Source organism: Mastomys coucha, unplaced genomic scaffold, assembly GCF_008632895.1.
Source record: "Mastomys coucha isolate ucsf_1 unplaced genomic scaffold, UCSF_Mcou_1 pScaffold13, whole genome shotgun sequence".
Lineage (NCBI taxonomy): Eukaryota > Metazoa > Chordata > Mammalia > Rodentia > Muridae > Mastomys > Mastomys coucha.
In genome coordinates, this window is record NW_022196895.1 from 39,348,430 (window position 1) to 39,364,109 (window position 15,680).

Sequence of the window (15,680 nt, forward strand, 5' to 3'; positions counted from 1 at the left end):
TGATAAATTACCCTGGTGTCGTATTTTTGTGAACTGGAATGTAAACACAGTGACTACTTAAAATGTGTCTGTCTTAACATTTTTTGGGATGAGATGTATGAGAGGTAGTCATTGGACAAGCTACAGGGTCCAGTTCTTTCCTTCCTTCCATAAACTCAGGGTGTCAGGCTTTTTTTGGTCAATGGCTCTACCCACTGAGCCCAGCATGATGACTTGTAAAAGCTTTCTTAGCTCAGACTTCTTTATAAACTGAGGCAACACTGAATGAACTCAGCAGCTTGTATTCATATATTTATTCATTTGATTTTGTAACAACAATGTTTAAAGAGGAGAAGATAGTGGATTGGAGGGGCTGGGTCAGACAAGAGAAGGGTGGAAGGGAAGAAAGGGGGGGAGAAATGATGTAATTATATTTTAATTAAGTTTTAAAAGAATGAAGAATATTGGATCATAGTTATCATTTCAAACGTTTAAATTCATTTTTCCCTTAATGAATGATACTTTCTCCCTCTCTCCTTCCTCTGCCCCCTCCCTCTCTCCCTCTCTCTCTCCATCCTTCCCTCCATTAAGAGTAAAAAGAGACTTTAATCAAAGACAAGCAAATCTAGCCTTGGAACAAGCCAAAAACAACACAGAAGAGGAGGATGGCCAGAATAACAACCTATAAAATGGTTTGGAGACTTCGGGGGACAGTGTTAGGCACCTGGCCGGAAACTCCTGATTACCACACACAGAAGAGCTGACGGCAGTCCTTGCCATTCCCACACCTCATGACTTAGAGAATGTGGAGAGAATGTGAATAGTCTTCGAAGGTGGCCGCACTTTGCAACGACAGGAGAGAGCCCTGGTTCTGAGCTCTCCAGTTCCTGCCTCAGCACTCATTAACTCTGTGACCTTAAGTGAATCATTTAACTGCTTTAGTTTTAGTTCACCGCTGGAAAGGTAGAGGGTTATTTCAGAAGAGCTAGCCTTTGCTCTGTTAATGCTACGACTGCTCTAAACAGCCTTTATTCTTATTTTTAAATGAATATTTGAATGTAGATTTATTTTTTATTTTTTGATGACACTGTGAAACATGGACACTGTACACAGTGGGCCTCTTCAGGGCTAGAGAATATCACACAGGGGCCAGAATTCCAAAGCTTGATTGGGTAGGAATAAAGATGTTCCATCAGGAATAAATACATAGGTCAGATTAGAAGCAGCAATGACTCATAGGAGCTTGCGGTGGGGGAACTGCATCGGCAAGGATTCTGTTTGCAAGTGCCTCCTGTGTGCATGGCCTCTCACCTTCTCTTCTGTCTGTGAGGTGGTCTTGATCAGTTGGACTTGATTCTAATGAGAGGAGTCATATGCAGAAGTTTAGCAAATGCTGGGAGTTGGGACACATTTTTTTTTTCAACATGGAAGTTGTAAAATATCAGGCTCTGGTATATTTGTCCCTTGAGGGATAATTTTCCTCAAGATTAGCGGAGACCCTGCTAATTAGCATCTGCAGGGGATCAGAGAGCGCTGCTGAACTAAAGGCAAGGTTACTTGGACCTTTGGACTCAGTGAAGTTACCCCTTACAGGAGAGTTTTACATGAGTTTTGGAAGCCAGCAAACTTTCCCCTGAGAAACTCCTAACTCTACAACGTGAAGGGGAAAAAAGTCAGTTGCTTTTCTGTCAAGAAACATGTTTTTGTGTTGTTGGGCCCTTTTTGTATTGATTAACTAAAATATGGGACAATTTACGAATGTCTACAGTCTAGAATTACATTTAAAGCAGCAGGATGGCTTATCGATCCCAGAGGTCCAATTCAGGGAGACTAATGCTCCTACATCATATAATCACTGTGAGATGGCTGGCAGAATTGCCTTGCTACTTAAACTATTCCTGAGGTCTGACTCTTTCTTGTCTGTGTATTTCACTCATGTGCAAAGTGTAATTCACCTCACTGTGCATGGGTTGTAACTGTACTGTGCTCATGCATAGATCATCTTTGAAGAACTTCTTCGGGTGCCCCACTGGTGATGCTGGGTGGAATCAGGACAGAGGTGGCTTTACAAAGCATGTTTTCAACTCTTGGGAAACTGAGGCCATCGAATGGTGTTCCTTATGGAGAGAGAGTATACAGGGGTAACCATGGTGACAGCCAGCCACTCCAAGGGACCAGATTGATTGATTGATATGATTTGGGAAAGGTGGACAGGTAGAAGTAGATGGTAGATACTGAGGCAAGAAAGTTTGTGTCGAAAAACAAGAGCTGAAGGTAAGAGTGGCATTTACAGTTCTCTGGATTCTGGCATGACTGGGACATAGTGCCTCTCCACTAAGATCAAACACACACACACACACACACACACACACACACACACACACACACACATTTTTAAGAGTCAAAACCCACCTCTTTTATTCGGCTCCTGTCTCTGAAGTTCTCACCTGTCATTTGTGACATTTTGCATATATTCCATCACTGTTTAACTCAAACATTTGCCCTGACCTTCAGAGGGATGAATGGGTCAAACAGAGCAACCCAGAGATGACTGGATTCTGCTCCAGGCTGGTACCCCTCCCTATAAGTGTCAGGGACCACATGCATGCTCCAGCTTCTACCTTTTGTTCTTCTGTATTGAACACCCAAGGTGTTAGACGTTTTATGGATTTACCTTCCCTCACCTGGCCCCTCCTTCTCCTGGACCTCGTCTGCATCCTCCAAAACAGCAGCTTTTAAAAATGTTTTCTAAAGGCCAGCAGGGCCAGCAGGGCCAGCAGGTCTCAAGTTCAAATCTCTAGTGTTTTTTTTATTCCCATTAGACATCTTTCTGAGCACTGTTGCTTTCAGAATTGGGGAGATGCTGGTTACAGTGCAGGGTGGGAGTTGGATAAATGACAGGCACACAGTGTGTGGCCAGTTAAAAAGAAACACACACACACACACACACACACACACACAAATCCATTGGGCTTGGGCTGTGGCTCAGTAGTAGAATATGTGCTCAGCATGCACGAAGACCTGGGTAGATCCTCAGCACCCCCAGAGAGAGAAGCACCGAACCCAGCTGTGCAGAACAGCTGGATCTGAGTACCACCTACTGCCGTGCATGTTAAAGAAGAGGGAAAAAAAATCAATAACAAAACAAACAAACAACATCAAAACAACTTTCCCAAGAGCTCATGATAATTGCTTCTTGGTTTTATTCCCTATTTTCAGCTAAACGTTAGCACCCACCAGATGAAATATCCATATTTCTGAGAAGAATCGGGGTGGGTGGAAAACTTCAGAAAACAGTGCAACCACTTTATCCTTCTTTCTGCTGCTCCCAGAATCCCTCTGAGCAGCTTCCTTGTTCCCTTGCTCTGCAGAGCATCTGAAAGGCCTGAGCATGGGTTCAAAAACCAGAGTGCCCTGGATGTAACACCACTCTGTAGCGCAGCTGAAAATCCCCAGGCCATTCCCAGTGACTTGGGGCAGCTACCTACGGGGCAACCCCGGTCAGATCCTCCCTCCGCGGAGAAAGGCTACATCCTGCTAAGAGCCAGTGATAACTACTGCAGCCCTGGTGAAGGCTGAGGTCATCTGTAGGGCAGGCATGAATCTCAAGGAGCAGAGAGCCTTTCTGAATTAATCCCAATGATCTAATTAATTAGTGGAAGTCCAGAGATGACTGGATTTCCTACGGTTATGGCTCTCTTGGAGATTCATGAGTGAGTAACTAGGGAGGCTATTGCTGCAGCTATTGACACCCATGTTGCTGTTCGAGGTTGACAGGGATGCTGAGCTACTGTGTTCCGTATGTTCACTGACTAGGCATGGCAAGTGCTCAGCTCCTCCGTGTTTCTGTGTTCTGTCCACACACTATCTGTCTCCTACTTCTGTCTACCTGTGATGGCTATTCACCGTGAGTTCAGTGTGCCTGCTCAATGTGAAACCCTGAGACTTCACATTTCATTTCATTTTATGTGCCGTTCTGAACTGGTTGCTGATTTAAAAAACAAAACAAAACAAAACAAAAAACCCAGACTAGAAAAAATTTTCTCTATAAATACATATAAATATGTGCTTCTGTTGAGCCATACTGTATGTGATATAAATGTGCCTGCATGGATTAAAATGTCTTCTGTAATGATATGCCCTCTGACTTCATTCATCAACTATGTGTGTTTGTGTGTGTGTGTGTGTGTGTGTGTGTGTGTGTGTGTGTTCGTCCCAGATCATCTGCGCTTACTTCCATTTCCATTAAGAAGAATGTCCCTTTAGCATGGATGGTGTTGGAGATCTGTAGCTGCACATTTTATTGGACTCACTTAAGGATGGTAGCCGGCATCCTGGCTTCTCCCTTTACTGTGACCTCAAGTGTATAGACACTCCATATATGACGCCTTTGTGCTGTCCTCCGCCCCTCTGCGTCCCGTTTCTTTTCCATAGCCAAAGGTGGATACTCCAAGGCCTATAATCTGAGATAGAAGGACAACAGAGACTTTGGGCTCTAAACTCCTGCTCACCAACTGCCCTGTAGCCCCTGCCACACTAAGTTTCCTGTATGCTGTTGCCACTAGCCAGCTGTGCAGGGTCAGGGTTCAGCACTCTAGGCTCTGAAGAGCACCAGCCTTAGGTATGCATTCTCATTTTGCAGGCTGCACTGGTCCCTTTCTCGTCTATCTTCTTCTCAGATGTGTGTTTCCTCTGCGATGGGTTGGCGCGTAAGAAGAGGACTTCTCAAAAGTTTTTCGGAACCAGAATGCTTTTGTTATTCTTAACCCTGTTCAGTGTTCTCACTCCCGACCTGGCCAAGTGTGACTGTCAAGCACCTGAGGCTCCATAAGTATGAAAATTAGCCAATGCATCAATATTTTAAATCGCTGTTTCAGCCTTCCCATATGCTCCATTCCAATGAAGATCATGGTGAGTGCCCATGGCCCCTTTTAAAGCCACTCAAATCTTTAGCAGGATTAACTAGCTGTGCCTTGGTCATGAGAAGGGAAATATATTTCACCAGTCCTGAGGGTGGCTAAACTTAATCTCTTTGGCTGAGAATATTGAGGAAATCTCCCTCCTCTGGGGTTCCCTAGGCAGATAAAATGAAAACCTAGAGATGCCAATGACCAGTTATGCCTTGACAACAAATGAGCTTTACCGGGCTTTACTGGCACTTTGTTGGGAAGGCTGGACTGAGATGGAAACTGCCTGGGTTCGTCACTTACATTCAGCAAGCTCAAGTTTGCCCTATTTTATCTGAGCTCTTTAGATATCCTAAAACCCCACTTCCCGACCTGCCCATGGACCTTGCTGTTGATGGCCTTATGCAACTGAGAACTGGATTCAGGAATGTTTCCCAACACAGGGAGAGACATGATGGAGTTTCATAGCCAAAATGATCCAAGAGTCCTGACTTGAACTTGTATCTCTTTGCTTGTGGGGAGTTTTATGTTTCTGTTTTTGCAGTGCTGGGGCTCTAAACTGGGGCCTCCTGCTCGCTAGGTAAATACATGCTCTACCCACAAGCTGCACCCCAAGGCTGGACCACATACAAAAACCTATTGTACAAGTCAGAACTTCCAACTTTCTAATATGCATGATGAAGCTCCCAGACGAGTGGGCACAGCGAGCAGTTTTGGTCAGACCCTCACTGAAGTTTTTGAATTTGCTGAAGGAAAACTTTGGTGTCTATTTACATGGGTTTCCCTTCATGCGCAGACTTGGAAATAAGTAGCTGGTGTTTACAGAAGGGCATAAAAAGGGTTGGCTGGCGGAAGACACAAACACACCCACAACAACAAAAGCACAACAATAACAACAACAAATCCTTTTTAAAGTTCTGTCTCAGAATCAGCTAGACTTATCCCCCATAAATGATTTTTACACTAATAATAAATGTGATGATTTATTAGAAAAATTTTAAATGATCTCCAAGGTTTCAACTTCCGGTGTTGAGTCAGTGGCCCACAGTTCAATCTCAGTGAAGGACAATTGTCTACAATGAACCTCTGCTGTTACCAGATCTGATGTTTATTTACCTACTAACCAAATTATGGAGGTTTCTTCTTTTGTCTTGTATGGTGTGTATGTGTATGTTAAACGTGTACATTTGCATGTGACTGTGCATCCATGTGCATGATCCTATGGACCAGGCAAGGGCCTCAGACATTCTGTTTTAACCCATTTTAACCTGTTTTTACCATTAAACAAAGGTCACTCCCTGAACTGGAAGCCAGGAAATGCAGCGATCCTCCTGTCTCTACCCCATCCCCAGCACTGGGGTTCTGGGTATACACGTTAGCCATACCTAGTTTTTAGGTGGGTACTGAGATTGGCTATCAGCTCTTCTTTCTTACGCAGCAAGCTCTCTTACCATTGAGCCATTTCCTAGTCTCCCAGAGTTACAACATATTAGGGGAAATGGTTTTCCATGCACAAACGAGTGGAGAACGATGATGGTAATTTCATAATTATTTTAATAACCAGGTTTACATTAACAGTCACTTGATGAGCTTTTTTTTGTTTGTTTTTGTTTGCTTGTTTGTTTCTTTAATCTCAGCTAACTCAATACACAGTTTTCTTCACGGTTCAAACCAAACAGCTCTTCAATATCCGAGCTGCCTCACAGCTAGCACAGGTCACAGGGAGACGCACTGTCTGTCCATACCCACCAGACACAGAACTGAACACCCACACACCATGTCTCAAAGGGGAATCACGAGGAAGGCTGGCTGCCTGGGCCAGCACATGGCTGCATCAGGACTCAAGCTGGGGTTGACTAGAGGAGAAGATCTGGGAGGCCTGTGGCAAGAAGCAACATTTGGAAGCACTCGCCTCTTGGTAGGGACTTAGCAGAAGGGGCAGAATGGAGTCCAGAGTTAGGATTTAGGCCTTGGGCGACAGACCTCTGCATATCATGATGAAGAAATGACCTAAAGAACCAGTGGACTTTGAACTTAGAGAAAGGCAATTTTGGAGGATGACTATAATCTTATTAGATTTAAAAAAAAAAAAAACTTAGAAAGAAACAAATTTCTCCACTGGGGAAGCTGATTTCATTGCTCCAGAGAGACCTTTTCAACCACTTGGGCCTGTGGCCCTTTCAGAAAGAATGTCAATAGATTGCCATTGGGGGCAGAAATAACTTGGCGTTTGGAGATTGCAGGGTATTCTTAGAGGGGACTTGGTGGAAAGCCCTGATAACAAAGCTCCTTGAGAGAAGTTAGTACCCAGCATCCTCTCCCACCCTCGGATGGGGCTGTCTGTCTATGAAGCAGAACCAATTTGCATTTAAACTTGTAACTCAAGTAACATGTTGCTTAGAAAAATTCTCATGTTAAGAAAACAGGGAGCTGCCAAGGAATTCTCAGGATTTACTATGCTTGGGCACTGCTAATAGTGAATGAAGAAAGGGATGCATCCTGAGATGGCGCCTGCCCACCTTGAGGACTTCAAGAAGATGCTCCTAGCCTAGGGAACGCTTGAGTGGAACATAAGATTTCGGCCCAGTGGCACACTTTGGAAGTGCCAAGTGCAGTGCAAATGACCCAAAAGGAGTTTATTTTTCATGACCAGAGACCCTGAAGGGTCTCAGGCATGGGAAACCACACAGTTGTGGAGGCCCAGAATTAAAGTTCATTTACATGTGTCTTCCCCCATCTGGTGGCCACAGATGGTACTACAACCTATGCTGCTGCCAAGCCAGGCTCTTGAGGTATTTAGTAGACATGCTTCAGATTTGGCAAACTCCCTTTGCATATAAAAGTCCTTCTGTGTTCCTGTATATATCCCCAAATTTGAATTGTAATTCAAAACTTCATTCCCATCCTTTTCTGCTAAAGTCTCCTTTAAAATGAAAGCACCATAAGAGCTTTAAAAACAAAGCAAGATTCCTGTTATGAGGTGAAAGAGCCTTTTCCAAGATTAGAACAGAAGCTAGCTTTCTCAGGGAAATTCCCTTCCTTTGCTATTTCCAAATCCTTATGTATCCAAACTGTTCATATTTCTCTAGTTCTCAGTTTTATGACAGCTTACAGTCAGGGCTGTAAGGGGACACAGAGGAAGTTTTGCCTAGCACTTGAGAGGCCTTGGACTCAATTGTCCAGCTCCACAAGATGAAATAAACGAAAATTCCCCACCGCAAAAAAAAAAAAAATACAGCAAAAACAAACAACACCTGCAGGCAGAGGTGGCGGTTTCCCGTAAGTACTTAGAAGGTGTACGAGGCCTGCTCTGTTCTTCAGAGTACTTAATGCACAGTGTGATATTTCTCACCAAGTGGGCCCCTAGAACACAGAAGTCCGAGCCAAGGTCGCTACTATGTTTCCTGCAGAAGAGTATCTTGGCTTCTACAGACCCCTGCCTTGCTCATAGAAATGATTTTGGAAATGGTGTGATAGGAACACGGGCTTCCAACTCTGATAAGACAAAAAGGGATGCTAACCTTGCTGTTTACTATGATTGTGTGCCACACACCAAGAAAGCTGCATCATGTTGTACTTTTCATACTTATCACCCTGGAGATTTAGTACCAATTAAATAGTATCCCCCGGGATCCACTAACAGATGAGGAAACCCTTGGCTTGGAATGGAAAACGTGGTCATTCAGGACACTCCTCGCACTCAAGGCTGGCTTCTCCGCTGTACTCCCTCAGAAGCAGAGATTAGTATTGGGAGTAAAGTTTAGGAACAACAGAGAAAGTCAGTTTTCCAAAAAGAAAGAACATCGTGAATGTGTTTGGGTCTGGGATGAAGAGATTAGCCATTCACCATGAGCAAAGGAAGCCCCTGACTCTATCTCCACCATGGTTCTAACTCTGTAGGCAGGAGCACGTGCCTCCCCTCGGCTTGCAGATGAAAGAGAGGGAGGGGGAGAGAGAAAGAGAGAGAGAGAGAGAGAGAGAGAGAGAGAGAGAGAGAGAGAGAGAGAGAGGTGGGGAGTACCTCCCCAGGGCTGAGAGGAAGGTTTACTGTCCTTCCCCTAAATAGAGCTGGGGCTGCACTCTCCATGTCAGCCTTTAAAGAGCCCCAAAGAAGCTGAAGAGGAAAAGACCTGTCCGTTGTCCTCTGTGTGTGGTCTTCACAGCCCGGAATAGAAGAATAGAAAGCAACAGGAGAAACAGGCCCAAGCAAACACTGGCATTATTCAACAGGTGGAAGAAATGGCTGGATTCTGTCATTCAATATGTAGTTAAAGAAACAAGATCTATTAGGAAAGGACATGACAAAAGTCCAGAACTACCTTCTCTGCAGATCCCAGGGGACTGTGATGGAGCATCCATGGAAATGAACACACATCATAATACAACACACAATGCCCTCTGCTCACCCCGCCCACCCACCTCCCTAACACGTCCCACCCCAGCCCTTTTGTGCCCTCCATCTTGCCCTGGGCTCCCATCGCCCAATCACCCAAAGAACCTTCGTGCCTTCATTCATTTACTCGACATCCCAGCTTTGTCTGTCCCCTTGTCGTAAGATGCAGCGCTACATACGCTCTCAACACTATAATATGCAGAATCTACCTTAGTGGCCTGTCTGATCGCATGCATGTAAGTGGGAGTGGGGTGGGGTTCAAAGAAATCGAGAGTATTCATAAACAGAAATCAAAGCAATTCATAAAGCTAGGCAAGCGAGCATAACATTGAGAAACATAAGGCTTGAGGCTTAGTGATTCTTTAAAATCAACTTTAGATCTCAACTGTTTGGATTCACGTTCCTTCTTAAATATCGGTGTACCATTTTGGCTTCAAATTTTTTTCTTCTTGCTTCTGCCTCCCCTCTTTGGGAGGGCTTGCTTAACTCAGGGATGTGATATTAGAACGGCCTCCAGGGGGCGCGACAATGCGTTTGCTGGCTGAGCGGACACCCTCATCCACTTGGGTGCCTGCAGATGGAGACAATTTCCCAGAGAGAAACAAGGGGAAAGAGACAAAAGAGAAAGTGAGTAATTTTCAAAGCAATCAATAGTAAGTACTTTCCTAGTGCACAAGAAACTTAACACCAAATTTTGAACTTTGCTTATTCATGACTCTCCCCCTACCCCCACCCCAGTCCTGGAAAAATACTTTTCTTAATAGGAAAAGCCAAATACCTCCCTTGTGTCAGTCTGGTGCTAAACTCATCAATACTATTAGTAAGAACACAGAGATGTTTATAGGAACTGTTCTATGTTTTAAAGTCCAACTACTTTGGTTTGGAAGAAAAATAATTCTTTGTTCCATGGCAGAGGGACTTTGTAGAGGTCACCTGCTCAAGGCCAGGAAGCTAGAGGGGTCATAGTCCCCTGTTTATGCAAGTAGAAGAGCTAATGTGTACTTGGTTCCATCTGAGAAAGGAGCTCTGAATGCATTAGGAGTGATGTGGCCAGAAAACCAGAGACAAAGGTGAACACGCTCCCAATTGTTAGGGAACAGGAGTCATCTCAATGACTTGGCAAAAGTTACCTAGCAACATTGAACCTCTCCTCCTTCCTCCGTTGCTCCCTAGGTCTCGCACAGCCTTTCCTCTGTGGTCTCTGCTCCTTCTACTCCTCCCCTCCAGCCCTGCTTTCTCTATACATTGCAGTCTCACCTTTAAATGTCTGTTCTGGCTGGGCAGTGGTGGCACACGCCTTTAATCCCAGCACTTGGGAGGCAGAGACAGGCAGTTTTCTGAGTTTGAGGCCAGCCTGGTCTCTACAGAGTGAGTGCCAGGACAGCCAGGGCTACACAGAGAAACCCTGTCTCAAGACAACAACAACAACACCCTCCCCCCCAAAAAAACCAAACAACAACAAAAGATGTCTGTTCTGTCTTGTTACCTTGCTTCCCTCATGTGTATATTTTCCATTGTAGGGAAGTACACCTGCATTTATCTTCCCCCACTTTAAGACAACTATGGAGCAATTACACAATCATTCTTTAATATAAAGAGTTCTTTGGAGATAGATGAGGTCCATAAACATAGTAAACACACAGTAAACATCCAGTTACCAGATGCTAGTGCTGGCACCATTCTTATTGTGAAGGGGAAACTAGGCTCCCAGAAGCTGATATAAGAAGAACATGAAAACTGTCTGAGCTTTATATGCATTGAGATTTGAACACATGCACACCACACTTCTCACTTGCTAATGTGAGAGACCATTATCAATTCATAGTAGAAATCAGCTCCATTAACCTGCCCCAGTTAGGTTTGATCTCTAAGTAGAATTTGCTATCATTTGAACCTGACGTCTAACTTGAAGGTGCCTTGTTTGGTTTTCTTACCAGGGCCTCTTGGTGACTAGGAAAACTTTATGTCCTCAGATCTCATCACCTCCTTGAAGGGGACACAGGCACTGGCTTAGGAAATGCATTTACCTTGATTTTGCAGGATTACGTTGTAGCCTAGGGATGCTGGTATTTCTCCCCCTCTCCCTCTTCCCTCCCTTCACCAGCTCATTCCACTCACCTGACAGGCTAAATCCCGACTGATGGAGGTTCCTCACTGGTGGGTTTGGCCGAGTGGGAGAGCCCCGAGTAGAGCCAGCTGGGGTGCCCCCCTTGGGGGTGGTGGTCAAGTCAAACACTGGTCCATCATACATGCCTCTTGGAACTGCATGCAGGTCTGCCATCTGCAGCCAGAGAAACAGGTCACCATTCATTCTTCTAATGAGTGTTGGGTCATTGAAATGACCCAACAGTATAGACTGTGCTCTGAGAGGTGTAATCGTGTCAGTGAAAAGTGTGTGTGGAGAGGAATCCAGGGGAAAACAGAAGAAATGGATGTGAAAAAAGAGACAGTGCCACAAGAAACGGAGGGTAGAGGTCACCTTGGAAGGCCTCTGTAGACATGAGATTCCGTCTAGAGCAGTGGTGCTCAACTCTCCTAATGCTATGACCCTTTAATACAATTCTTCATGCTGTAGTGAACTCCAAACATAAAATTATTTTGTTGCTATCTCATAACTGTGATTTTGCTGCTTTTATAGATTATAATGTCTCAATTAATCTGGACCCCTGAGATCTCTTAAACACTGGACCACCAAACAAACAGCATACACCAGCTGATATGAGGCCCCCAACACACATATAGTAGAGGACTGCCGGGTCTGTATTCATTCAGAAATGATGTACCTAACCCTCAAGAGACTGGAGGCCCCAGGGAGTTTAGAGGTCAGATAGGGTGGGGGTTGGGGGCATCCACGTGGAGACAAGGGGGGCTGGGGAGGAGGTGTGGGATGTGGAGCAGTCGGAGGATGGGGAATGGAATATGGAGCGTAAAAATAAATTAATAAAAAAGAAATGTAAATAAAGAAATTATCTAATAAAGAGAGAAAGAGAGGAAGGAAGGAAGGAAGGAAGGAAGGAAGGAAGGAAGGAAGGGAGGAAGGAAGGGTCATTTAATGCCACCCTCAACACACAAAGCAGTTGAGACCCACAGGTTGAGAATAACTGGTCTAGAGGATCAAATAACTGTGTTGGCCTCAGGAGAGGGAAATGGCTGAGGGGATGATAATCATTGGTATGGATGTCAGTAGAGGCAGCAGAGGGATCAGCAAGTACAGCTAGCTAGAAGTAGGAACATGATGGAATGGAAGAGCTATTAGGACAGTTGGAATAGAGCCAGTAGGAAGGACAGGAGTCTAGGATGAGGTCACATACACTGCCCAGAATAAGATCCCATGGGAGACCCAACCAAGGCTTTTCAGGACTTGTCTCAAGTTGGAGCTTCAAAGCCCTAAACTGAGTGTCTGTGGCCCGACCCACTGACCTTTGGCTATGAACTTGCCTGGGGACTGTGCAGTCAGTGAGCAATATCAATCAACTTTGTGTTTTGTGTTGGGATTATGCCAAGGGCTGGGGTTTACAGCCTTGTGAAATATGGCGTGTCCCACAGTGGCATTTATGGCCTATGAGACAAGCATCATGAGACCACCCAGGTGGTAGCAGTTCCGCATGCAACCCCTGTCACATCCCGGGCCATAGTGAGGCAGTGAGGATGTGCACCCCTATGGGCCTGACAAGGAAGGATAAACCATGGTGAGACCTCTGGGGAGCCCTACCCCTGCCTTCTGTGCAGTGACCAGGCACAGTCCCCGCGTCCTCATGGGGTGAGGGCTGAGACAGTAATCAGTATTCCTTCTCCAGCAACACTATAGCAGTGGCATTGCTTTGGTCCCAGAATCTAAACTGTAGTAAGAAAATGTCTACACTGGGGAAGCTTGGCTTTTTCTTCTCTCTTCTAGTAAGCCAAAAACTGAAGTCAGGAGCTCAAATCTTACACTGCCAGCAATTCTAGTCTCAGGGCCTGGGATGATTCATTTGTGGAGAGTTCTAAGGACATCTGAAAGCTGGAAAGGGGAGAAGAGGGACTCAGCAAAATACTGAGGCCCCATCTTTAAATCACCCAAATTACTCCAGTTTGTGTGTGTGTGTGTGTGTGTGTGTGTGGTGTGTGTGCGTGCTCGCGCGTATATGAGTATATTCGTGCTTGAGCATGCACACAAGCAAGAGGGAGGGAGAGAGAGAGAGAGAGAGAGAGAGAGACGGAGACGGAGACGGAGACGGAGAGGGAGAGGGAGAGGGAGAGGGAAAGGGAGAGGGAGAGGGAGAGGGAGAGGGAGAGGGAGAGGGAGAGAGAACCACAATGGTTAAAAGCCGTACGCATTTCCCAATGGAACAACCTTGGGCAGGCTAGAAGAGAGATGGCTTCATCGCATCAATGAGTTCTTGTTTTAAGCCTTTGGGGACAATTTTTCTATAAAAATATACTACCACTATGTCGAATCCTTCCAATTTTGAACTGAAGCACTATAATTATGTATAAAGAATTATTTGGGGAAATGAAATTTTTCTTTGGCTAAACATTTTTAGAAGCCCTCTTTTCAGACTTTTGAATTCTGCACACCATTGCTTCAAGGCCAAACTGTTACTATGGCTTGGCCTGGGAGGGTCTGAGCAAGCCTAGTCCTCAGAAGCCCAGGGGCTGTATGAGACTCCACATCCTTTCTAACACCGGGCCTTGTTGGTGCTCACCTTCCTCCTTGCTTTAATGCGCTTGTAGACATAGTCAGAGAATGGGCTGCAGGGAATGAAGCGGCCAGCCCCCTGGGTCACGTGCAGGTTGCCATCTTCCAGCATGATCTTGCCCTGGCAGATAACCACCAGAGGAGCCCCACGCAGCTCCATCCCTTCAAAGATGTTGTATTCAGCAACCTAGATTCAGGGATGGGGACAAAGCCATGCCATGGGTGTAGGAAGCCAATCAAAGCTCCGAACACACCTGTGTGCCTTGATAAAAAAAAAAACCCAGGAGACTGACATATTCTGGAGAAGGATGCCTCAAGCAAGGCAAAATGCCTTGCTTCTGTTAAGATCCATAATTGGAATTCTATTTCTATTGCTGGTCATATCACATAAACTCAGCAACAAGCTCCCCCAGGGATGTTGCACATGACGCCTGTGCTTAGTGGCTTTGTGATGAGTTCAGTGACACATGACCCTCAGGCCCCTGCTGGTGCTCAATTCCATAAAACCTTGTGATTTAGAAGCAAAGGCCATTTACTACCCAGAATAGAATTCTTGCCTACCTTCCTCTCTTGTTCAGCAGGAAGACAACACTGCATGGTTGGGGATACTGGTTGGTGCTAGGTTTGAATACCACTGTCAGCTACATCAACCCTTTACTTTCTTTGCACTTCTAGAAGGTGGGCAAAACTACAAAAAAGAAGATTAACAGTGCCCACCCAAACAGGATCCACTGGTCATGAGATTCAGTGAATTGGAAGCAAGATGCTTGGCACATAAACGCTTCAGATACTATTTTTATGACCAAGCAGCTAGGACCTTTTTAGAGTCCTGGGTTTAAGTTTCAATCTTTTGGGAGAATTGGGGTGGATAATGAGGACATTTAGTTTTCTTTTCATTCAAAACTAAGTCTGTTTGAGCCTCTGTAGTCCCGAAGCATTTGGAGAGGAGTTGCCTCCAAGTGACTAGAATGACTAGGAAGGGCAGAGCTTCTCTGCTCACTACTTCACTCAGGAGAGTCGGGGAAAAGAAAGAAATAGTTTAAGATTTTTTTGATGCTAATAAAAGTTAGGGTAGAGAGGACATGGGAGTGCTTATGGTCACACCAGAACCTGGGAGGCAGAAATAGGGTTATTAGCAATTCAAATTCCAAGCCTGCCTGAGCATGAGACCTTTGCTTTCAAAATAAAATGAATCACAGACATAAAAGCTCTTCAGGGCAAGACTATTACTGCAGACCATCTGAGTCTCTGAGATTGGTCCACCCTATAAGCTTATTCCTGAGGCAGCTCTACACATACATTTTCCATCCCACCAGCCCGTGCCTCACCGACTGGTGGTTCTTGGCAGAGATGATCTTCAGAGCATCTGGATCCCAGATGACAAGGTCGCTGTCAGAGCCCACAGCTATTCTCCCCTTGCGAGGGTACAGGTTGAATATCTTGGCAGCATTGGTGCTTGTCACAGCCACAAACTGGTTTTCATCCATCTTCCCTGTGGCCTATTGAAATACAAAGACTGCGTCACTGTGCCTGTCTCCAGGTCTGTGGAAGCTCTATCGATTGGATGCAAGGCTTCTGAGCCCAGAACAAAATGACCCCCCAGGCCCAGGAGTACAAAGGTAGTGAGTACAGATTCCATCTGTGCAGGAGGGTCAGCACAGATGGGCAGTCTGAACTGCACAGGGAAAATGTGGAAATGTTAAGAAGAGAGTTTACAGAAAAA

At 45.2% G+C, this 15,680-nt stretch overlaps 2 protein-coding genes across 5 annotated transcripts in view; one reads left to right on the plus strand and one right to left on the minus strand.

Annotated features, from left to right (window-relative positions):
* Positions 1 to 4,116, plus strand: part of Stk32a (serine/threonine kinase 32A) — a 116,220-nt gene extending 112,104 nt beyond the window's left edge. For both annotated transcript variants that reach the window (XM_031365591.1, XM_031365592.1), the window contains one exon: positions 571 to 4,116. In XM_031365591.1, coding sequence (XP_031221451.1) covers positions 571 to 667 — 97 coding nt within the window. In that variant the 3' untranslated portion in view covers positions 668 to 4,116. The remainder of the gene's footprint in view (positions 1 to 570) is intronic.
* A 5,439-nt stretch (positions 4,117 to 9,555) lies between these two features.
* Dpysl3 (dihydropyrimidinase like 3) overlaps positions 9,556 to 15,680 on the minus strand; it is a 112,604-nt gene continuing 106,479 nt past the window's right edge. For all 3 annotated transcript variants that reach the window (XM_031365587.1, XM_031365589.1, XM_031365590.1), the window contains exons 11-14: positions 15,286 to 15,456; positions 13,965 to 14,144; positions 11,398 to 11,560; positions 9,556 to 9,850 (exon numbers count right to left, since the gene is read on the minus strand). In XM_031365587.1, coding sequence (XP_031221447.1) covers positions 9,762 to 9,850; positions 11,398 to 11,560; positions 13,965 to 14,144; positions 15,286 to 15,456 — 603 coding nt within the window. In that variant the 3' untranslated portion in view covers positions 9,556 to 9,761. The remainder of the gene's footprint in view (positions 9,851 to 11,397; positions 11,561 to 13,964; positions 14,145 to 15,285; positions 15,457 to 15,680) is intronic.